General features: G+C 38.0%; 1 protein-coding gene across 7 annotated transcripts in view; it reads right to left on the minus strand.

The window, feature by feature from the left end:
• Positions 1 to 24,259, minus strand: part of sdt (MAGUK p55 family member stardust) — a 77,479-nt gene that overhangs the window by 37,925 nt on the left and 15,295 nt on the right. For 6 of the 7 annotated variants that reach the window (XM_089263636.1, XM_089263643.1, XM_089263637.1 and 3 more), the window contains 3 exons: positions 22,754 to 22,936; positions 22,626 to 22,683; positions 3,529 to 3,659 (listed from right to left, as the gene is read on the minus strand). In XM_089263636.1, coding sequence (XP_089119762.1) covers positions 3,529 to 3,659; positions 22,626 to 22,683; positions 22,754 to 22,936 — 372 coding nt within the window. Of the gene's footprint in view, positions 1 to 3,528; positions 3,660 to 21,645; positions 22,129 to 22,625; positions 22,684 to 22,753; positions 22,937 to 24,259 lie in introns of those variants that run through there. The other variant, XM_089263638.1, reaches the window with a different exon arrangement.

The raw sequence follows: 24,259 nt of genomic DNA on the forward strand, positions 1-24,259 counted from the left end.
TTCTATTCCCATATTGAATTTTGAATTTTGAAAACCTAACGGGAGAAAGACATTGTGGCTATAAAATCAGATTTAAAAATGATGCCAGCCGTTCTCTTCTTTCTGCCCAAGAAATGATTTCTGTTCTATTTTAAAACAACTCACAGTGTTGTATAATGCTCAATAATATTTTATCAACGTAACAAAAATTAGCAAACTAAGAGTGTTTTGCAACGTCTTACTTAAATTGTATTATAATTAAAATTAAACATTTTCAATTAAAATACTTAGAAGTAAATTTGAAAATAAAATCACAAAAAAGAAATGAAGAATTATTTTTAAATAAAAATGAATTGAGGTCAGTAAAAACATTTATTGTTTATTAAAATATATTACAGTGTTACAAAAGTTAATAAATTAAATAATATATATTTTTTTTAAATATATATTTAGCATTTTCTGTTAGATATGATCAAAGTTGATTTCCCATTTCCAATCTCAATCTCAAGTATTTGGCATATTTGTTAGGCACTTGAAATATATAATTATTTTGCATTCAATCATTCAATGACATTCGAAATCTCCAATTGGGGAATACTTTTATTGAGCAATTTGCAGTTAATAAATGCATTAGTTTATGACAGCGTGAGCTATGAACTGTGAACGATGAGCAATGACTGTCAAACTGTTAAATGATAATTTGTCGTTTTGAAGAGCGGCCTGCCCCAAATGGGCGTGGCCACATAAATGTGATGCACATTTAAAAGGGCATAAATGGAACAACAAATGAAAAAAAAAAACAGTAACGAGAAATAGGAAAAAAAAACATATAGACACAGATTGTCTAAAATCAATATGTGTATACATATATATATATCTATGTATATAAGTTTCCCATATATATATTTATATATATTCGTTTTCATTTTGTAAAACGAGCATAAAAGCTTTTCTCATGCGAAAGCTGAAGCACAAACACATGCACAAACTTCAATTGCAGCTGTCAAATGCATTTCAATACTGTCAAGCGCACACTCACACACACACACAGACACACCCAGACACACACATGCACACTGATACATATATTGTATTACTGAGGTTTATTTAATTAGCCTAACAACTGGAATTTGATTTATGGTTACAATATTCATTGTTAATATATCATACCCTGTAATTCAACAATGAAAAGTCAATTAGAGGGTATAGCTGGTGCGTATATGTAGTGGGTGTTGAGAGTAGAGTTTCCTTTACAGAATCGAATCATTACGTGGATATATCTTATATACAATTCAAATATACTTTGTTTATATTTAGAATTGAAAAAATTTCACTCTAAGAAGCTTTGTAGAAGAGGCGACTCTATTGTCCATGCACTGTCTACCGGGTATTCTATAGTCGAGCTCGTGCTTCGATTCTCTTTTATATTACAGAATGTAATTGTTGCATTTCCTTGCTTACAGATTGTGCTCTCCCACATCTCAGCTCTCTCTACCTCCGCTACGTTTTTCCCCTGTCTTTCTATTTGAGTAACACAATATGAACTCTGTAGTTGCACGCAATATTCGCTGCAAGATACCTCTTCATTGAAGACAATCTCCATCAATATTTGCTACCAGTAAATCAAACTGCGAGTCCTGCATAAAAGTTAAATCCTTGAAGCCTTCAAAGCTGTCGAATCTTTCAATGATTTGCGAAATTTCGAATGCTCATCGCACTGCAAATGTTTACAGGGTATCTGCCACGTTGGCGATTCGAGACTACCTTCTGTGCTATTTCGTTAGTAGTTTGCTTTGTTTTACTTGCAGTTGTTCTTTTCATTATGTTTCTCTCTCTCCCTTCTCCCTTCTCCCTCCTCTCTCTGTCTCTCGCTTTCTCATTCTGTGTGACTTTTGTAGTTGTTTTTGTTTTTTAAATTTTTAATTGAATTGACGACGTTTTTGCTTTCTTCAGCCAAAGCTCGGTCAGGTGCAGCTGAAATGGTCAGTCGCAGTGCCTGCGGTGCCGTATCTCGTTCTACTCTTGAAGGCAGGAGGAGCCACAGCTGCTTGCACTCAAAGCCATTTTCTACAGGTGCGCAGGTGTACAGTGTGTGTGTGTGCGCGCTATAAAATTGCAACAGAAATTTAATTCCAATTTAAAATGTTTTTCTCTGTGGATAACTTTTTCCCTTTAATGGTATGGCAAGCGACATTCAACAGCAATTCTCAACTTTCTTTCTGCTAGGAAAAATAGCTTTGAATAAGTTATATACAGATGTGCATATATAGGTAAAGGATGTATCTATATATGATCTCTGAGCTATCTGATTGCTTAAAGTCTCACATCAAAGAAATTATCTCTATGATGTCTAACTGATTTACATGTACAATCGATATTGGATTCATAGCCTTTTGTGATATCTGAGATTATATTGTACAACGATATTGATAGATTAACAATAAACAAAAAAAAAGTGCTCTAGTTGATAGTTCTTGACTAGCTTCGTGGATGAACAGTTCTTAGATAAACTTGATTCTAGACTTTCAGGTATATATGAGATACATAAATATGCAGATAGAGCAATTTAGGTTAACGCTCGATATATTCTATTTGGACAAATTAAAAAACAACCTCCATTCATTTTCGCCAATCTCCACAAAATATAACAAACGCGAAATTCAGAATGAATACTACTTCACTCCATGAGATCCACAGCAAAGGCGAACTTCTGCAATCGATATATCCTGAACATACAGTCGTTAGAATATACCGTTAAAGCTTCTATATAAATAATACAATGTAAGGAGAATTTATCTTAAACAGGTATATATGTATATATCCTATTCCTATTTATGCTCCCAACTTAATATATAATATATGTAACCTGAATATATATTCCAGATGTAAACCTTTTCAATCCATGTCAACCAACTTGAAGAAGTTGTAGCTGAATGATATCGACAGCTCTTATTCCAGTTTGATAACAAGCTTTTTCATATAATCACTTTGTAGATAGTATCTAGTATATACTAATTAAAAGCTAACCAATATGATTGATAAACAATATATCACTATGAAAGGGAAGACATTGTCATATATTCTGTACCCATGTTTGTTCATATACAAATTACTTCTTCCTTCTCTTCTGATTTAATGATTTAATGAATTACTTCCCATGTTTACCATTGCTTTTAAGCAAAAACAAAACTATTTGCGAATGAGAGCAGAGATAAATCTTTTAAAATGATGGCTTGAGATTGTATGTAAACAAAAGTAAGTTCAAAACATTCTTAAATAGGAAAAATTATTGAAAAGAACATACAAAGATGAACAAAATCAACTTTATTGCATATTAAATTAAATAATTTAATTATACAAGATATCAATATATATATATTAGATAAAAGATTAAATAAATAATTTAAAGAGTTTGCATAAAGTTGAAATTTAATAAAATTCATAAAGTGAAAACACGTTTGGGATTATGGCGCTGTTATCTGATTACTAGATGAAACGCATACCTTTCTTAGATGGCTAAATATATACATATGTATATTTGGGTCTTACCTTTTTGGAGAGCTGAGTTATATCCACGGGCGTGACACGATTTAAGGCAGCCAAACGCTGTAGACGCTCCCTCGCGTGCTCCTCGACGGCAATGACAAACGCGTCCTGCACGGAGTTTCCAATATCCCACGCTAAAGACGACCGAGAAAGGAGAAGAGAGAGAGAGGGGGGGGAGAGAGTGAGTGAGTGGATAAAAATACAGCGAAAATGATTTATGGGGCAAATGGTTGGAGCTGCTGCCACAGCCAGACAACAAAACCCGCCAACCACGAACCACGAGCTACCAACCACAGCAGCAACAGCAACAGCAACAGCAACAGCAACAGCAAGAGCAACAGCAACAACAACAGCAACAACAACAACAATGTTCTGGGAGTGTGCCACGAACAATAACAGCCAAATATATTTGCAGTGAAACCCCAAAATATGCGACACTATTTAAATTCTTATGGCATTATGCCCCACAATAAGGGTATTCTCGCCTAAGCCGCAGTAATATACACAATATTAGAGGCATTTCCGCACTTTTCTCCAATGTAATACATACATATATTTTATTTGAGTATCTCACACTGCATTACACATTTGCGGTATTCCGTCAGAGCACATGATAACTATGATATTTGTAATATTAATAAATCATTCTAAATTATTTTTCATATGCATATTTTATTATATATGTAAAATATTTTTAAAAGATGTAACCATATTTTATTATTTATTTCTATGTTTATGCATATATTGTTGATTCAAATTGTTCTCAACAATAGGGGCATTCCATCAGAAAATGTATGATTTGAGTTATTTCAATATTTTCATTGGATTAAATATATAATAATTATTTAAGTATACTCCATAATAGGTAATTCCGAATTTTTGCTGGCTAAAATATATTATATTTGGAGTACTCCTGCAATTCTGCGAGAGTTAACATAATACACGAATTTGTAATATCTACATGATTTCATTACGGTATATTTGTATGCAAGAGTATCGGGCAGTCGCACACAGCCGGTTGGGCGCATCGTAATTGCTATTATTTTCGTTTCGCTCGCAACTTTTTAACGAACTGCGAAACTGTAATCGAAACGGAAACCCATTCGTATTGCAATCACATCAAACGCCAAAGTGAAATGACTGTAATAAAGTTTGACAGGAATTGGACAGCCGAACGCGGAACGGCGAATGGCAAAAGGAAACCTAAAATTCAAATAAAACTTAACGAGATCCGCGATATGCGATAAATATTAAAATTTTTGTTTTTCATCGAATTATAAATAGTTATAGACCAAAGAGTAAAATTGAAATTGAAATTAATAGATCCAAAGATATATGGTATAAATATTTCGTAGAGATGAAAACACAATTATGGATCAACATTTGAGTATATGTATATATGTACATGCATATAAATATGTATGTGTATATAGAGCAATTTATAAAATGGATTCTAGTTTCCTATGTAAGCATAGTGAAAGCTGGCGTAAGCAATATTTTGGCCATTACTGTGCGCGTCTTGAACAGCGTACACTCTAGGCAATACAAATTGTGTCTGTCTCTCTGTGTATGCACAGAGAGAGGAGAGAGAGAGAGAGAGAGAGAGAGAGAGAGAGAGGGTGTGAGTGGCTGGGTGAATATGTGGCGAAACATGTTCATTAATAAGGCATTTCCGCTTGACGTTCGGCATACGAGTCGAACAAATCGAACAATACAAATCGCTAGATGATATTATATATTCTCACACACACACACATTCACGCATGCACAGAAAAAAAACACACATACACAGTTACTCAGAAGTCAGTTGAATATTATTTATATGGTAATCTCATGAGTATGCCAATGTAGGCGAATAATGCACTTTGAGGTCGATTGGGCGGATGGGCGTGTGGGCGTGGCAGAGTCAATATCATCTATATATGTATGTATTTACTTTGCATGCCAGCTGATTGAGTGGAAATGGATATGCATAGCCAAAAAGGGCGGCAAAGATGGAACCGGACTGGGGGACCCGTACTGGAACTGGAACTGGGAAAGGGGACGGGAACGGGAACGGAGATTGCCATTGGGAGCTATTCCCTCGGGCAAATCCCTGTCATTTGCATAGTTAAATGCGTTACTCTTGATTTAACCAGCTGGAAAATCAAATGTCGCACACATCTCATTGGATAAAAACCTAATTTGAGCTCGATCTGCCAGGCACCTGGCAGAACTGCCAATAACTTATCTAATCCACGGATGAAACTGATTTACCTCCAGCTAAGCAAATGCTACAAATGCTACCTCTTGAATTACCGTGGATGTCTTCGTATTCGACTTTAAGATATACATAGCTTTCCTTATATCCGATTAGATATCCGATATTAGGTATTCAAAATATCTGGCAAAAACTGAATTGATTGCATCTTGAAAAACGAACAGCGACTGCGCAGTAGTCTTTCCTGGTTTCGCCAGGATATATATGCCAAATATATATGCATATAATAAATCAGTGGAAGAGATAAATTCAATTAGTCGTAAAACTGTAGGTAGATAAATCCACTATAATATTTAGATCTTGACTATCAATGTGATGATATGTTCCACATGCGAAATCCCTAGCTTGAAATCTCTACTTGAAATTTCTAACTGAAAAATCCTCTACGACATTGCTTCCCATGATTATTACATGTCATCTTATTTCTCTAGCTTCGATATCAACGAAATGGTTGGAACGGAAACTAATATACTAGTTCACGCCTTGAAGGAGTACAACATTTTTTACTTTCCTCATAAGGCCACAATAAGTAAGGGAAATAATATTATAGATTGTATATTGGAAGCTTTAGTATTATATGCAGGAGTCAGGCATATCGGATATCCCTATGCATTGAAACACCTGAAAGCCATCAGCCTATCTGAGCTTATTTAATTAAGGGAATCAATGAAACTTTTATAGTATATGTAAGTTCACAAAAATTATCAAAATTTAAAAACAAATAGAGATTCATATTTTTTTAAAACTCTATACGAGATCTCTATCTATCTCCCTACGGATTTGCTGCCTGTGAATTCTGTGTTTACTCTGGCCTATTGCGAGTTCATTGTGAATTGCGTAAGAGTGTTCATGTGCTCCATTAGTTGAGCCGATGATGCGAGTGAGGAATGCATAAGATACTGAACTTTGGTGCGGCATGGGACTTGGACACTTTGCTTTCATGGATTGATTTCTCTCCTCTTTAAATCAGCAGAAGTTTGCCGAGCAAATGGCAAAGGAATTTTTCCAACTATTGTGTGGAAGAGGAAAAGTTTTACTTTTAAAATTCGGTTTGGTGTTGTCAGCACCAACGTCCCTGCCAGACCTCGAAGGAGGCCAGCCACCCAGCCACCCAACCACACAATCACCCAACCCAGCTATCCAAGCATCCAGCCATCCGCCTTGACGCTGCCAAGCATTACTTTTGCCCGCACTCAACTTTAGCTGTCACTTTTATTGCTTTTCAGCTGCAGCTTGGCACGCCCACATACCCCAACGCCTAAACGCCCTTGCGCCATGCGCCCATGCGCCCATTTAGCCTTCAACACGTCGTCAGCGCAGCCTCGGCTTTAATTTCATTTTGACGCCCTTGCATTTCGCACACCCTGCAATCCAGGAAAAAGGGCAAAGATTTTACGGCGTGCATCACGTATTTATACGAAAAGTTATCGACAAATATTCGATAGGTTTTCGACTACAATTTGCTGGATGATTGTGCAGCATTTTTGTGATCATGCTGATTTCTGAATAAGAAGTGTACTTCACTATATGCATTTATCGATATATCGATAACTAAACGAATATATTGTGATGCTTACACAGAGAGATATCAAGTCGAAAGGCAGACATTTAACTGATATATGCTATAGTTACTGACACTTTTCGATAACTGAGATAACATATTTATTGAATATTTATATATATTTGGTGATAAGTTATCGATAAAGTGCAACACGAAATGTCAAATGTACTTTCCAAGTAGTTCAACTATGGCTATTTATATCGATAATATTTTCGATAACATAATCATAGCTCACATCCCTTTTACGAGGATATGTTCTAGCTGCGCATACCAGAGTCCAAGCACATTATGCAGCTCTTGTCGGTAGCGCGTGATAAATAGAGCGGGTATCGCACAGTCGAGCCGTTTTTTGTTATTTCTTGTTTAGTTAAGGATTTTTTGGGCTGTTGATTGCATCACGGGGCGGCCAGCATGGCGGATGCAGTGCCCCGAGCATGACGCAGCCATGTGGCAGTAGTTGCTCAATCTTGGCTCTAGGTCGTGCTCTCTGCCATGCCACGCCCCACATCCCCGCCCATGCGCCCATACGCCCACGGGCTGCGGCCACTCGCAGTTGCAAATCCAATTAGGCGCCGCTGCGTCATATGTCGTTGAACCTCCACAGGCGCAGCTGGCTCTGGCAGCCATGCTTTGACTTTTAATCTCATTTGCTTGTCTGCATGTGTGTGTGTGTGTGTGTGTTAGTGGGTGTGTGCCTGGGTGGCTGGGTGGCCGGGTGCGTGTGTGTGCGTATGCATATTGCGAAGCATGCCAGCTCGCATGACGCGCCTTGTCAGCTGCAAGGCGATTGAGTTCATGTCCATGTCCATGTCCACGTCCACATCCATGTCGAGTGCATCTGGGGACGCGCTGAGCATGCAACTGTTTAACTTGGCCAGTTAAAGCTGTTAACTCCCTGCGGTCCGCGTCTGCCCCTTGTCCGCATTCCGCTATCCGCTGTCCGCTGTCCGCTGTCCGCTGTCCGCTGTCCGCTGTTCGCTGTCCATCAGCCATTGGCCATTGGTGCCAGGTTATTAACCTTAATTAGCAATTAATGGCGCTAAAGGGCCACATCGGCTGCTCTCCACACAAATTGGATAGCTCATCGTCATTGTCATCACTGTCACTACAGACAGTCCATGATGTGTGTATTGCGTTACACACACACACACACACACACACGCATTTGCAACTGTGGGCCGGGCTGAAATCAAAACGCGAACAGCTGCAGCGCCTTAATTGGCGCAGCAAATCGATAAACAATAAACTGAAGTGCTCTCTAATTGCAACTGCATAAACATGCATACATACACACACACACACACACACACATGCATACAGCAGCAATAACAGTGAGAACAAGTAAGAAAGCTCTAGTCGAAGCTGCACGACTACGAAATCCCCTGAACCCTGCGAAGACTTGATAGTTCACAATAAAATAAGGATGCAAATAATAATAGGGATTCAAGCAGAAGCACGCATTGCCTGCAGTGTGGGCTTACTATAGGATTTTAATTAATTAATAACTATTGCTGCTACTATTGACTACTATTGCTGCTACTATTGACTACTATTGCTGCTACTATTGACTACTATTGCTGCTACTATTGCTGCTACTATTGACTACTATTGCTGCTACTATTGACTACTATCGCCACTACTATTGACTACTATTGCTGCTACTATTGCTGCTACTATTGACTACTATTGACTACTATCGCCGCTACTATTGACTACTATTGACTACTATTGCTGCTACTATTGACTACTATTGCTGCTACTATTGACTACTATCGCCGCTACTATTGACTACTATTGCTGCTACTATTGACTACTATTGCTGCTACTATTGACTACTATTGACTACTATTGCTGCTACTATTGCTGCTACTATTGACTACTATTGCTGCTACTATTGACTACTATCGCCGCTACTATTGACTACTATTGCTGCTACTATTGACTACTATTGCTGCTACTATTGACTACTATTGACTACTATTGCTGCTACTATTGAATACTATTGCTGCTACTATTGACTACTATTGTTTCTCCTACTACTCTTACTACTACTACTACTATAACTACTACTACTACTATTATTACTACTACTACTACTACTACTATTATTACTACTACTACTACTATTATTACTACTACTACTACTACTATTACTACTACTACTATTACTACTACTGCTATTACTACTACTACTATTATTACTACTACTACTATTATTACTGCTACTACTATTATTACAACTACTATTACTACTACTTCTATTACTACTTCTACTATTACTACTACTACTACTATTACTACTACTACTACTATTACTACTGCTACTACTATTACATATATTGCCTGTTACTGCTACTATTACTATTCCTATTGCCCACTACCGTTACTACATCTATTGCCAACTACTACTACTACTACAACTACTGGTACATCTATTGCCTATTTCTGCTGACTACTACTACTACTTCTGCTGACTACTCCGACTACTACTATTGACTAGTGGGTACTCACTCAAGTAGTAGAATTTACACGCTGCTTAAGCACTTATTATATCATCTGTTTACTATAATACCATAATAATTTTCTTTCAAACATTCGCAATTGAAAGGCTTTCTGTTTACTTAATTTATCAAATCTCAATCGCAATCATTATTTGTATTTATTTGGCGTTGAATCATGTGATTTTTATTATTTATTTAGTATACCCTTTATTCATTGAGAATTCACAAAAGAGGCATATCGATTGTTGGCCAAAGGTACTCAAGATAGGGTCTACTCTAACAGTCAACATACAATTATTAATATGGGGCTAAGAAAATAATAATAAAAAGCAAATGGGATTATTTGTGTAATAGTAGTAGTTCATGTACATTCTACTATAGCCCCCATAGAGTATATATTCATATGAATGGGAGATACATCATATTTAGAGACTAGCTGCACATACGGCTCCTTCATTTCCCCCTGCAAACTTAGCAAGGAAACTGATGGCAATTATTTTGATCATCTCATGTTTCATAGTCAAGGTTAGTAAAATTCCTAGATCAGGGTATCTATTAGTCAGAATCCTTGCCTTAAATATATAATATGCTGGCCTTCAATCAGCAATCGGCTTCAATTGTCATTTGCAATTAAAATTTAATTATAATGAAATAATGATGCGTCTGTCGTGTGTTCAATGTAAATATGTGAATCTCTTTTGCTTCATTTCTCTGTTTGCGTCTCCCTGTCTGTGTCTGTCTGTGTGTGTGTGTCGGTGTGTGTTTATATTTTGTATATAATTACTTGTGTTTATTTCCCTATTTGCCTCCAGCTGGACTTGCCTATACTCGCGCCAGTGACAACGCCCACGCCCTCGCCATCGGCCCCGCCCCGGCCTCAGTGTCTGCACCTACAACGCGGCTCGCGCGTCGTATACGTGATACATGAGCTTTGTGTCTGGCCCGCATCAACCTTTTTAATATGTTGCGAACCCGCTTCGACTTGCGCTCACACACTAATTGGCCATTAAAATATTAATATTACAATGCTAACGAATTCTACATATAGTATATATACAATATATATATATATATATATATATATATATATATATATATATATATATATATATATATATATATATATATATATATATATATATATATATATATATATATATATATATATATATATATATATTCGAACTTTTCGCGCATGACATCAAATGCGAACTCGTCGAAATGGAATTCTTTCGATTCGATCCATTATAATCTCAGCTACCTGGTTGATAAAATAGTTTCGTCTGTTTTTTACGCTCACGTGTTTTACGTGTCAAAACTTTGAATTATTTCTGCCATTGTTTTCAGTTGTTCTTATAGATCTTTTCCCATCGTTAAAATGCAAATATATTCTCAGTTTTAATCAGGTGTCTCTTACAATTGACATAAGCTTAACTTCCATAACAATGACAAACTACTAATTTATGAATAAATATATACATATATATATGCATATATATATATATATATAGAGGGAGAGCGACAAAGAGAAATATACAAAAATAGAAATAGAACTCCAGTACATGCCATAGTACATACTTTACAATTCATTATAATTAGAGATTTGAACAAATTAATATTAGTGTAATATTTATAATGAATCTATATACAATCATTATAAATACTTCACTATAAAAGCTTTTAATGTGAATGTCACCAAACGGAAGATGGACACTTTAGATAGGATCTAACTGTCCAAAGTTCCATCGCCAGATGGCGCCAACAAACAATATTTGTATTAGTCTCGATTGTTTTGAAAAGCACCATGTCTATTTCTTACCTCGCTAAACTCTTCTATTTAAATAGATTTTCTTGTTTCAATTTGCAACAGTCAAAAAACTGTCAGATACCTATCTTTAAAATGTATATTTCAGAAACTATTTACTTTCATATTCAACACATTGATACATATAATATTGCACACTCTTAGCTCGTCTAGTTTTATTAGATCATTTACCCCCATACATACATACATATACATTATAAACCAAAGATATTTGTGAATACAAAACTTACAACTAAAGCTATATAAAGACTTTTCACTTTTATATCTGTCAATATTTTTAGTTTATCGTTATGATTTAATTTGAAGACAAAACTTTCTAATCTGTGCAAATCGGTTTTCCTTGCGATGGTTGATCTATCATATGTATACATATAGTGTATATATTATCTTGGCATGTTAGAATTCAGCTCGAAACTGGGCTTATCACACTTGATAAGGTCTATATATACATATCTCTCATATTGTCTCAATCTGCTTCCTTCTCTATCCTTGTTTGTCTCTCTTTCTATCTCTTTCTCCTGGCCCATAATTCGTAATATCACTCTCTACCTCTGTCTTTGCTATCGTTTTATAATACGTCTCTATAGCCTTATTTCTTTTTTTTCTCATTTTCTCTCTCAATTTATCACTATATCTACATCTTTCGCTTCCTTCTCATTGCTTCTTATGTATCTTTATCTTTACCTCAAGCTCCAACGGTTTCTCTATAACGCCCCCGTCCCCCTCCCATTACTCTTAACCTACATATATAAACTATATACATATGTAGGCATATATTCATTATATTTAGTAGTATTTATATTGAGACAAAATCTCTGTAGATCCCATGTTTTGTCGATATATACATATGTACATAGATATCCTTCTCTCTCTGTTTTTCTTGCACTATCTATACAATCCTCTCTCTCTCTCTCTCTCTCTCACTCTTAACCTTCAAGCAACCCTCGCTCTATCCCGCTGCCGCTAGCATATTCTTGCTTATACTATAATATACACTATTAAATGCACACACACCCACACACGTGCACATAATATACGTAGTTATTTGTGTGTGTGTGTGAGTATGTGTGAGTATCATTATTTTAACATTCTTTTCTCAGCTTTATAGCTGTTGCTGTTCTGCTGCTGCTGCTGTTGCTTCTTCCTCCTCTTCTTCTGATGTTACTGTTGTTGTTGTTGTTATTATTATTATTGCTGCTGTATTTGTTGTTGCTACTGCTGTTGCTGTTGCTGTTAGCCATTTTTCAGCATCGCTTTTGTTGCTGTTTTGTGAAACTCGTTTGGTGCACAAGATTTCGTTTTTATACTCGTACTTTGCTTTATCTGCGGCTCTTCCAATTCTTTGTTTTTTTCTTTTCTTGATATTTTTTTTTTTTTGCTTATGCTTTGTTTTTTTTTCGCTCTCTCAATTTTTTGTTGTGCTTCTTCTGTATTTTATCTACGTAGCATGTGCGCGGGTTATGTAACCGCAAAATGATGTATCGCATTTCCGAGGCTGCTGGCAGGCGACTCTATAGGACGGTGAGGGCGTGGCTGGGTGGCCAGTCTGGGCTGCTGCCCATGACCAGCGCTGGGCCGTGAACTTTTTGCAGCAGCCAGCGGTCGCCGGCCACAGAGAGCGAGAGCGAGCGAGAGAGAGAACAGAAACTGTTACTGGGAACAGTTTACGCGGCTGCATTTCTGTTCTCTGTGTGTGTGTGCGTGTGTGTGTGAACAGTTAATTATAATACATATGTATGTATATCGCACATTTTTCAGCTTTTTCTGTGTGTGTGCGTGTGTCGAAAATGGAAAGTAATATGGAAATTTTGGTCTGTTATGCATTGACTTTCGTTTGCCATAGGAAAGTCGACAAAAAATTAGTTTCGTTTTATGTCTCACGTAATCCACATTAAATGCTTTTGCTCTCTCTGTCTCGCTCTCTCCCCTTATTGTATATCTATCAGTGTCTGTCCTTGCGTCTTTTTCTCTAAGCTTTTTTGTCTTTTTGACAGATTTATTTGTTTTTACTGTTTACGCATAGATAAGAAATGGCAAACATACATACATATAAATCTGCTTTTCTGTCCCTCCCTATCTCTATCTCGCTCTTTTACTATCTTAGCGCTATCTCCCTCCCTACCTTTTTCGTCTATGCCTTGTATAAGTTAAGGTAACTGTTTGGTAATATTAACGTATCTTTGAACACTATATAAAGTATTTATGATAAATATATTGGCAAAATATTTAAGTAAATGCATATATAGAATATATGTACATATGTGTGTATGTATTTCTACATGTGGGAAACGGTAGTGACACTCATTAATATTGGACAATAATTTCATTCCTTTGATGCATTTTTATCAAGCAATGCTTACATATGATGGTGATACTTAAAGGCTTTGTACTCCGAAAATATCGCGTATATCTAATCCAATGTTTGCCAAGACTGTCGACTTTGCATTTTCTTAAAGACCAAATGTATATCTTCATATGTATGTATGTATGTACTATCAACTACATAAGTTCCTTATTTTAAAATGACAGCATCAGTTTTATCTCAGAGATAAGGCCAAAGAACCAGCACCCCGGTTCTTAATACTTTTTTTTTTTGCAGTAAGACTTCATAAATATTTGCTTAATTTTGTTTGCAAACCTACCTACAGAATTTTTTGCCTACAAGTCAAGGTATAGCTCCTTTTAATCTATATATGTACATACATATGTACATATGTGATTATGTGTATACCTAAACTAACTATATGAATTGGATTAAATATAACTTTCTATTATTAAATATAGCATAAAATTAAATTTACACAATTCCGTTAATATTCTCTCAAGTTTTATTTTTCAAATAATTTCTTTGTATTATAAATGAAGTTTTGTATTTGTAGTTTAATATTCGCACTACATTACGCTTCTTAAATATTTCAATTTCAAACTAACTCAAATTCACGTATCGAACGCATTTTCTTATTGGAAAATAAAAGGCGAAAGAAAAAGTCGCAGTCAAAGTTTTTCGTTCATTTGAGTCGCTAGAGAATCGCTGGAGCACGTTCTCATTCTTTTACGTTTCTTGTCTTTTTAATTTGTAAGGAACTTTTGAAACGAGCCTGGTAGTTGAAAGCCAATTTCCCTGGACTCTGCTAAGACTACGAAGTGAAAACTTTAATGGAATAGATCTTAAAACAGGCACTCAATCAGTCACTCAACTACAGGTGAACAAAAATTAAAAAACATTTTAATTGACAATTACTATTTTGCAAAGTTCAGTAATTATTTTTACTCTTAACTCACATTATTTGAATTTACTATTTACAATACTGTGTAATATTACTTAAATAGACAAATAAAACTAATAACATTTATTTAAAATATTCACATATTCAATAATAATTATAATTTGTTCTCTATTTTCTCTTTGTTTAGTTTTAATTGAATGCCTTTCGGCGTGTTTGCTTAACCTACTATCCGCATTGGTCTAACCCGAATGAATCGTGTTAAAGCGCCCTCTAGCGCAAATCGCCAGAGTTTGTTTGACTTGACTAATTGATGCAGCATTTAAAAACGAGGAGAAAGAAGAGGAAGAAAAACTGTCAACTGGCCCCAATATCTGGCTCACCTGCTCATCCTCAAGCCAGGTGCGCATATCAATGTGTGCTAAACAGATTTGACTGTTTGATAGCCCCCAACAAACTTTACCTGTGCGCCGCATACACACATACATACATACACACATAGAGATATACATATGTATGTATATGTATGTGTGTGTTTGGGTGTGTCGAGGCGAGTGCCTCTTATCAGGTCGCTTATCAGGCAGCAGCAGCACATCACAAACAAGAAATTGTTTAATTGTTAGCATTGCCATTGGCTCTATGACTTGACAATAGGGCGCGGGGCACAGGTAACTGGGTGGGTGTGTCTGGGGGAATGGGGCGGGCAGAGGCAGCCGTTAGCTGATGGACGGTCGCAGCATTAAATGCCTTTATTATGCCACGACACTGAGTATGAGAGCGAGTGCCATGCCAGCTAGATGAAGCCAAACAGTGTGAGGGCAGAGAGCAAGAAAGGGTACACTTGCCTCTCCCTGTCTCTCTCTCTTTATCTTGTGTGTGTGTGTGTGTGTGTGTGTGTTTACCTTTTAAGCACTTTCAACTTTTTAAATTGAATTCATTTCGAGTTGATGATGACGACCCTGATGATTGTCAGCGTTGTTGGCATTTTCAGTTTCAGTTGTTCCGAGTTGTTCTTTTGCTAAGTCCCCCTTCCCCTTCCCCCTCCCCTTCCCATTCCCCTACACAAACGAGCCGGCCCTCGCTTTCCTCGGTCACTCGTTCACTTGCTCGCTCGCTCACTCGTTCTTCTCGTTGTGCTTATAGCTTCGTTTTTGTTGTTTTCTTTTCTTTCTGTAGTTGTCATTGTTGTCGTGGTTCTCATTGCTGCTGTTATTGCTCAGGTGCGCATTGTCTCACGTTTGTTTATTTATTTGCTCGCTTGATTGCCTCACACTTGCTTTTCTTTGCTGCTCTTTAGTTATTCGAGTGACGTCTTTCAATTGCATTCGCCTCTTTACACACACCTGACCACCCACCCGCCCACTGCCAGCCCCAACCCTTGCCCACATAACTCTTTTCTTCCTTCTTCTGTGCTCCACTTTCATTATCGAATTCGCGTTTCCCGCTCATTTAGTTCCGTTTCCCACAATCCAAAGACGTCTCCGACTCCGACTACACCACTAACAACAACACCTTCCCTCTACCCATCAAATTGGCTCCAAAATGATCTAGCCATAGCTGATTATCATAAAAATTGCGCGTTTCTAGCGCTCAATCAGCAAGCGAAAAAAGCGCTTAAAAATAGCCCAAAAAAAAAAATTATAAAAGCTTGAGGAGCGTAATAAATATTTAAGTGCAAAATGAGGCTCATTACACTTTGACAATTCAAACTGTTCGACTGCTATATACCCTGTAAGCTCTTTTGTTTTGCCATGCATTTAGAATCATTTCTCTAACTAAATATATATGTACATATGTATGTATGTATGAAGTAAATTATATATATATACAATATATTTTACATAAACTACGCAACCTCGTTTACTGCACATACATACATATACCTGTATGTACATAGGTAGAGGGTAGGTAATGACTAACGAGACTTAGCAAAAACAAACAAGTATTGTATAGAAATAAATGGCATTGTCAATGTCCGATTTTAACGATGTAATAAAACTCTCCCAACTTCCAGAAATATACATCTGTACATCTGTATGGATGTATGTATGTATGTATGTATTCATTAGCAGTGAGTAAATGAAGCTGTCTGCTGCACGCGCTTGACAGTTGCACAGTTCTTATTCGGCCGTGCAGCGCCCCTAGCGGGGCTTTTGCAGGGTACTTAACAAAATGCGCTTGCATGCGGAGAACGGTAAACGGCCCAAAAAAAGAGCGACAGAGAGAGGGAGCTCGCGCAGGCAGCTTAAGAGCGTGCAAAGAGAGAACGCAAAGAACCAACATCAGGTAGAGCGACAGCACCAAAAACAACAAAAACAAAAAGCACAAGAACAACAACAACTGCAGCTCGCAGCAGATACAAAATGAGAAAAAGAAGAACAAATGAAAACAAAACAACTCGGAAAAAAAACAAGTTGAAGCAATTGCGGAAGCACAAGAAATTGCATTGTATTCGAATCGTTTAAGGTGCAGTACGAGGGAGGAGGAGGAGAAAGAGGGGGGAGCGTGAGGAATGTAACGGGCAGCAAAGGGCCAACGAGAGGTTGCATTTACATAATCAATGTAAATATTAATATTTATATATGTACATATGTATATACATACAAGCATACATACATATGTATGTACAATATAAATTTAAGTAAAGCGAATTTATTGCTGTGCATTAACAAAATTATCAATCAACTAGTATGGCATAAGTTTTGTATTGTATAAATACATTTCATAATAATTTAAGCTTTTCAGTTGACTTGTTTTCTTGATAATTATCATGCATTATCTACTATTCTGTCTTTTGCGTTTTATTAGTGTTTTCATTGTTCTAGAGATACGATTAGCATAGTATTCCGATACTTATTACGTAAGATAGTCCAACAATGCGCTGTAGGCTTATAGGTAAGACTTGACGAAACAATAGATCAATATCGTAGTTAAACGTTTCTTGAGACATTGATATAATTTGTTAATGCAAACATGATATCTTAATGATGATATTTTGTAATCTCTGTATGTCTTATTATTTTGTATTTTTCTTAACGACTCTTAAATAAGAACTGAATTTTGCGATATTACTGTTTAACATTACAATCAATTTGAGGGCAAGACTTGAAACGTGATTTAAGCCAATTCGAGAATCACATCTCCCGAAGTATATTTGGGTTGGTTAACCAGATTATTATATTAAAGAATGAACAAATTTACATTGAATATAGAGATTTTTGCAGTTGAAAACTTTGTAGGAGTCATTGGAGGAGGTAAAATTTACAATATTTGCCAAATGAATCACGGTACTTGGCATCATTCTATTATGATCTCCAATAGAACTTCATGGTCAGATCAGCACACACTGATGTGAATCATACGAAATTGAACCTACAACCGTCACAATTACAGAGATTCGTTTGGTGAGCCTGTCTGGTACGAGAGCTCTTAAGAAACGAAAGATGTTTGCTTGAAAATATTCTGATTATGTACGTTGTCAAAGACTTTTAGAAATCAAAGGGTATTTCATGTTCCTGAATAGATTTCAAGTGAAATTTTCGATTAATATCATTCCGTTTCAGTTAAATGAGAACAGAGGAAATTACTTCATAACTTCAGATGATGTTTAATTAATAGAACTATATAAGTGTACATATTATATACATACATATATCAGGTGTCAACAACAAAAGATAAACTCTTATTCCCTTCTTTCCCTTCCCCTCTTTCGCTTTCTCTCTCTCTGTCTTTCTCTCCCTCTTTTATAAAAATTTTAACCTGGGATGATATTCGAGGCGAAAGTTGAATCCAAAAACTTAGTTATTTTGTTGAAACTGCGTTTGTTTTGGGTTTCATTTGCGCGTTCGAGGCAGCCAGAAGGGGTATATGCGGTTACTTGGCATAGTTATAAGTATATACATACATACCTATGTATGTATATATGTATTTTTGTAAAAACTAAAAAACTTAAATCGAGCCGAGTTTGTGTGATACTTTAAGTGCGCGCGAGTATGAAGCAGCTGGTAGCATAACGCCGCTACTTTCATTTACCTGTCCACCCGCCGCCCACTGGCCACGCCCCCAAGTATTCACATCTTGTAGCTTATCAGCTGTTGCCGCAGCAGCAGCAGCAGCAGCAGCAGCTGCGGTTGGACTTTGAGGTCAAGCTAAGAGCTCTTGGAGCTGCATATGCAGCAGCCAACCACGCCCCTCTTCCCACAGCCTCCTTTCTCTCTATCTCTCTCTCTCTCTTTCCCACATTTTCTAGGTGTTGCCCTTCAGCTCTGCGTGTTTGTGTGTGTGTGTGTGTGTGGCAATGCAATTTTATGGGCAACTGAAGAACACTTCGGTTTGCTTTTGAGGCAATGACTTTTACACATCGCAGCACATGGCTGCCCAACTACGTGTGTGTGTGTAAGCGCTCAATTGTAGCCAGCATCAGCGAGCGCGTGTAAAATCGTAAAGCAACTCACACAATTGACTCGCAACTCGACGTCAAGAAACTTGCCTTACCGGATTTCGGATGCTGACCCAGCTAGCAAACAGACAGCCGCCAATCGCTCCAACCTCCCCACCCCTCACCACACCTCGCCTTCTTCTACCACACAAACAACTCCCCCCTCCACCCCTCGGCTTGTGCCCACAAGCCAGACGCCTACGCTCACACCTGGCATGTGGACTGTGGGCAATAGACAAGCACAGCTTTGCTCTCACTCTCTGTGTGTGCCACTCTTTGCATCTCCACCTCTGTTTCTCTCTCTCCGACTTTCGTTCTCTTTTACACTTTGCCTAGCGTTTTGTGCTCTCCTCTTTGTATTGATTTCGTTTTATACAACAAATTCATGGCTTCGGAATGTTGCCGTTTGGCTCTCTCAATGTATGTGTCTGTGTGTGTGCGTGTGTATGTGTGTTAGCATACAAGTAAGTAATAAGTAACTTCTTTTTCGGCTTTAAGAAGAAAACTGGAAATTCTGGCGCCCATTTTGCTGGATTCTGTGACCCAAAAAAAAAAAGAAGAGAAAAAAAGAAACAGGAAAAAGACCAGAGCTGGGGGCAGGAGAGTATATGTATGTATCAATATACACACACACGCACACACACACACACACACACACGCACGCACATACACAGATGCATAAAATGAAATTATGACAATGTGTCGATGTGGCAGCAGCCGAAAGAAAGCTATTAGAGAAGAGACAAAACAGTCTAGGTGATAAAAGGTGGGGCGAAAAAATGCAGGTATAATAAATTCATAGAACGGCTAAGTTTGTCTTAAGTCGAGCTAAAGGTGTGAAAAAATGTTTATTTCCATAGTTAACAAACAAAAAAGCAACTACAGAGCGAAGAAGGGAAATCTGATTATTTTAAGAAAGAATTTTTAGCTTCATTAAATAGTTTTTGAGACAATTGTGAGTTTATTTTACCCAAGATAGGAAAATAGGTAGAGCTAGAAGAAAATTATCTTCGCTAAATTAGTGAAATTTCATAGAGCTTTACGATTGCCTAAAGCTCCAGCATAGTGTATAGAGCTAGCATGTTGAGAATCAAGTTATCCAGTCAACACAAATATAAAACCTAAGTCGAATTCGTGAAACTTGTATGGATGCGGAACCAGTATAGCTGGGCATTAAAAACATCCAATAAAAATGTACATATGCATAAAAAGAATATATGAGAAAGAACACATTCCATTGTACATATTTATTTATATTTTCAGCTCAACTCTCAATTTCGCTCTTAGCCGTTTCGTGGGAAATTGAATTGTTGGTAAACATAGAGTTAGTTCAAGTATTTTTACTGGGAAAAAGCAACTTTCCATTGATTTAGCTGGAAATGAAATGAAAACGTTTATTGCGTGAAGAAAATTCAGTTTTCGGCTAAATTTAAGTCGATGCATGTGCCGATTCCATTTTGTTTCTATGATAAAGATGTTTACGCCTCCAATTGATGGCCCCATGTGAAAAGCCGCCCCCCAAAAAATTCTTGTCTGCTGCAGTTGGACAGCGACTGTGGCTGCTCAAACTGTGGCTCTTTTGGGCGTTCGACTGTTGGCCCACAATGAAACGCGTTTCGTTTTCAGGTTTGTTTCGAAACTGCCGTTACTCAATGCCACTCCAACTGTAAATAGCTGTTGTTCATCTATTTAATATTGGATACAAATTTATCAATAATATTCATTTAATTTCCCGCAACACTTTTGGCTATTTGTCAATCCATTTTATTCCATGCCCCTCTCTCTCTCTCTCCCTCACTCTTATACATTATGTTAATTTGTTTATCAGGTCAGGTAGTATAATGACGTTAACGAAATGCATGCAAACACGTCAAAAGTGACATCTACATACATATATTCATGCCTGTCCAAAGTCTGAAATAGCACACACACACACACACATGCACGCACATACACAGTTGCATTACCGGCAAGAAAATGTATTAATATTATAAATGTATGTATGTATGTTAAAAACGTTGCTGTGCTGTTCTACAAATGTATCTTAGTGTTGCGCTTATTGCATAAATGCTCTGCTCAGCTGCCCACCTGCCCACCTGCCCTTCGTCACACAACAACAAAACAACAAAAACAGCGAATAAAAACAAAAGCAGAAACAGACACGAAAACGCCGCTGCCGCTGCCGCTGATTCATGGCTTGTGTTTGGCTCTCAGCTGAGCAGCTGCGGCCGACATGGGGCAAACAAAGGTGCGAGCAGCGTGGGGACAGGCTGACACAGTTTGGCAGCCATTGCATGTAGTTTACACTTACTTCAGTTCAACGCCAGCGTCGCATACACATGTGAGTGTATGTGTTTGTATGTGAGCGTGTAAGCAAATCAACTTTTGTACAAGAAACCCGAAAAAAAAACAGGAAAACAAAATAAAGATGCACAAGCACAGAACAGCACAAGAAACGAAAAAAAAAAAAGCCAATGCGCGTTAGAATGAAACGAAACGGCAATGAAACGCTGGCGCAGCCACAGCAGCAGCTAGCGCAGACGTCAACGCACGCGCGCGCGCTCACAGCCAGGCCAGAAAGCGGCACCAAATATATGGAATATGTGGGGCGCGCGGACAGGGGGCGCAAGGCGAAAAGGCAGCCGGCCCGAGACGACAGAAAACGGCACGGCACGGCGCGGTACTGCACGACACAACACGAATGAAAACGAATCGAATTGCAGCAGAACGAACATGCGATGCTCTTGAGACGACGCTACGACAAACGGCGACTGTTGCCACACAACTGATGCGATTAGTTGGCGCTGCACAGCGCCAAAGCCGCAGTTAGCCAGCCCCAAATGAGCAGCGAACAGCGAGTGGAGAGCGGTGAGCGGCGATGCGACGATGCGGCCAGAGCGGGAGCGCAAAGCGTTTGAGGCTGACCACAAAACGATTGCAAAAACAAAAGCGTCACAAAACAGAAGCTGCGCGCGATGCCCAAGCCAGCTTAAGAGAGCCGGAGAGCGAGAAAGGGAGAGAGAGAGGGAGTGAGCGAGCGAGCGAGCGAGTGAATGAACGAGTGAGAGCAACTGTTGAGAGTTGAGAGTACGTAATGAGGTGCTTACAGTTGAGCAGCCACTGCAAGTTGCTAAGCCAAACAGCTGATAGCAGCAGCATTGCCCATAACAGAATGTCAAAATAACAGAATGTTATATGCACTCAAGTAGTTAACACTAGCAGCGCAGTTTTAGCATCACTCTGATTAGATACATATTATCAAAATTAAATTTAATTAAGAACGAAACTTACCCAATCTGGAATCATTTTTCTTGCGCACACGCAAGCAAATTGTGCAGGACTTGATGCACTGAAAAGTGAATTAGGAAATCAGTTAATTTGCCTTCGGTCTAGATCATAACCAAGATCTGATTGCTTACATCGTGGATATGGCGTATGGCTTCCGTGCGTGATATATTATCCAGGCTGAGTCCATTGACCTCGAGTATCTCATCGCCCACTTCCAGATTATCGCGATCGGACGGTGAGCCGTATAATTTAATTTTACCCTCCGCATTCTCAACAAGTATGATAACATAGCCCGATAGTTCGACGACTTGTTGCTGCGAAAGAAAGAGAGAGAGAGATGGGAATGAATCAGTGAGACCGAGAGAGGCAGGTTGAGTGAGAGAGTGAGGAGAGGGCGAATATAATTATATTGTGCTTGTCTAGAAAATGTCCTTGTGCTCAAGTTTTCAATGTTGTCTCATAAAGTCATTTGCATAAATGCTACAAAATGCTCCGGCCAGGGGCCCCAGGTGAGGAACTGACCCAAAAAAAGAAAAGCATAGGAAAAAAGGAATTAATTATACACAAAATGCGGGCCACATTGACTAACTCAGCTCAGCCAAGCTCAACACCTACAGCGCCTCCTGCTCGCCTTCAGCTCCTGCTCCTGCTCCTCCTACGCATTTGCCACAGCAGGAGTCGTAATTTCTGCTTCTATTCCTGCAGCGTAGGCGTTCAATTTGTCCATGTCTTCTTGTGTGTGTGTGTGTGTGTGTGTGTGAAGTTTTTGGACCATTATTGCTTGGGCTGGCTCGTTATGTTAATTACAACAAATTATGCTCGTGTGGCAACGCGTGAGACTAGCCCCAGCCCCACCACCAACAGCCTCAAGCAGCCGCCCCAAAACCCCAAACACAAACATTCGAGAATGCTTAATAACTGTGTCTGTGTGTGCTTGTGTGTGTATGTGTGTGTGTGTGTGTGTGTGTGTGTGTGTGTGTGTGTGTGTGTGTGTGTGTGTGTGTGTGTGTGTGTGTCCGTGTCTGTGTTTCATTTCTCAAGCTTGAGTTACGTTCGGGCATCTGCGTTCGACAAACATGTTGTTCATTTGTTTGTTTTGTTGCTTTCTTTGATAGCCAAATGTTTACAGTTGGAGAGGCATTGCCTGTATAACAGTTGAGGCTACACTGTAATTTGCTGCATTTGATTTCGAATGTCAATCGAGTTTTATATATTCATAAACAAAGGCGATAGAGAGAAGAAAGAGAGCGAGAGAGAGAGGGAGAGGAAAAGGCGCTCTGTCTCTTTGCTTATGTTTTTATATTCCTAATAGGAGCCCTATTGATAGAAATACTATTGGGAGACTTTATTCAATTTCCATAATGCATCGAAAATTATATATTTATTTCTGATAAATATGCATATACATACATATATACTTGTCTCTCATTTGAATGCAGAACCGCTCTGCTTTCATATCCCATTTATAGAGTATTCTGGTTATTTTTACCTGTCTCTTTTCTCACTGGAATCTTTGAAACTTTTATTGAAGTTCTTCAACCGAGAAAAATGAACTGACTCACAACATCATCTTAAAGTTTCTTCAACTTCCTAAGCTGTGTTTTAATACTCATTCACGGAGCTAAGCCGTAGTATAT

This window comes from Drosophila navojoa, chromosome X (assembly GCF_054131105.1).
Source record: "Drosophila navojoa isolate 15081-1374.11 chromosome X, UAZ_NAV_1.0, whole genome shotgun sequence".
Lineage (NCBI taxonomy): Eukaryota > Metazoa > Arthropoda > Insecta > Diptera > Drosophilidae > Drosophila > Drosophila navojoa.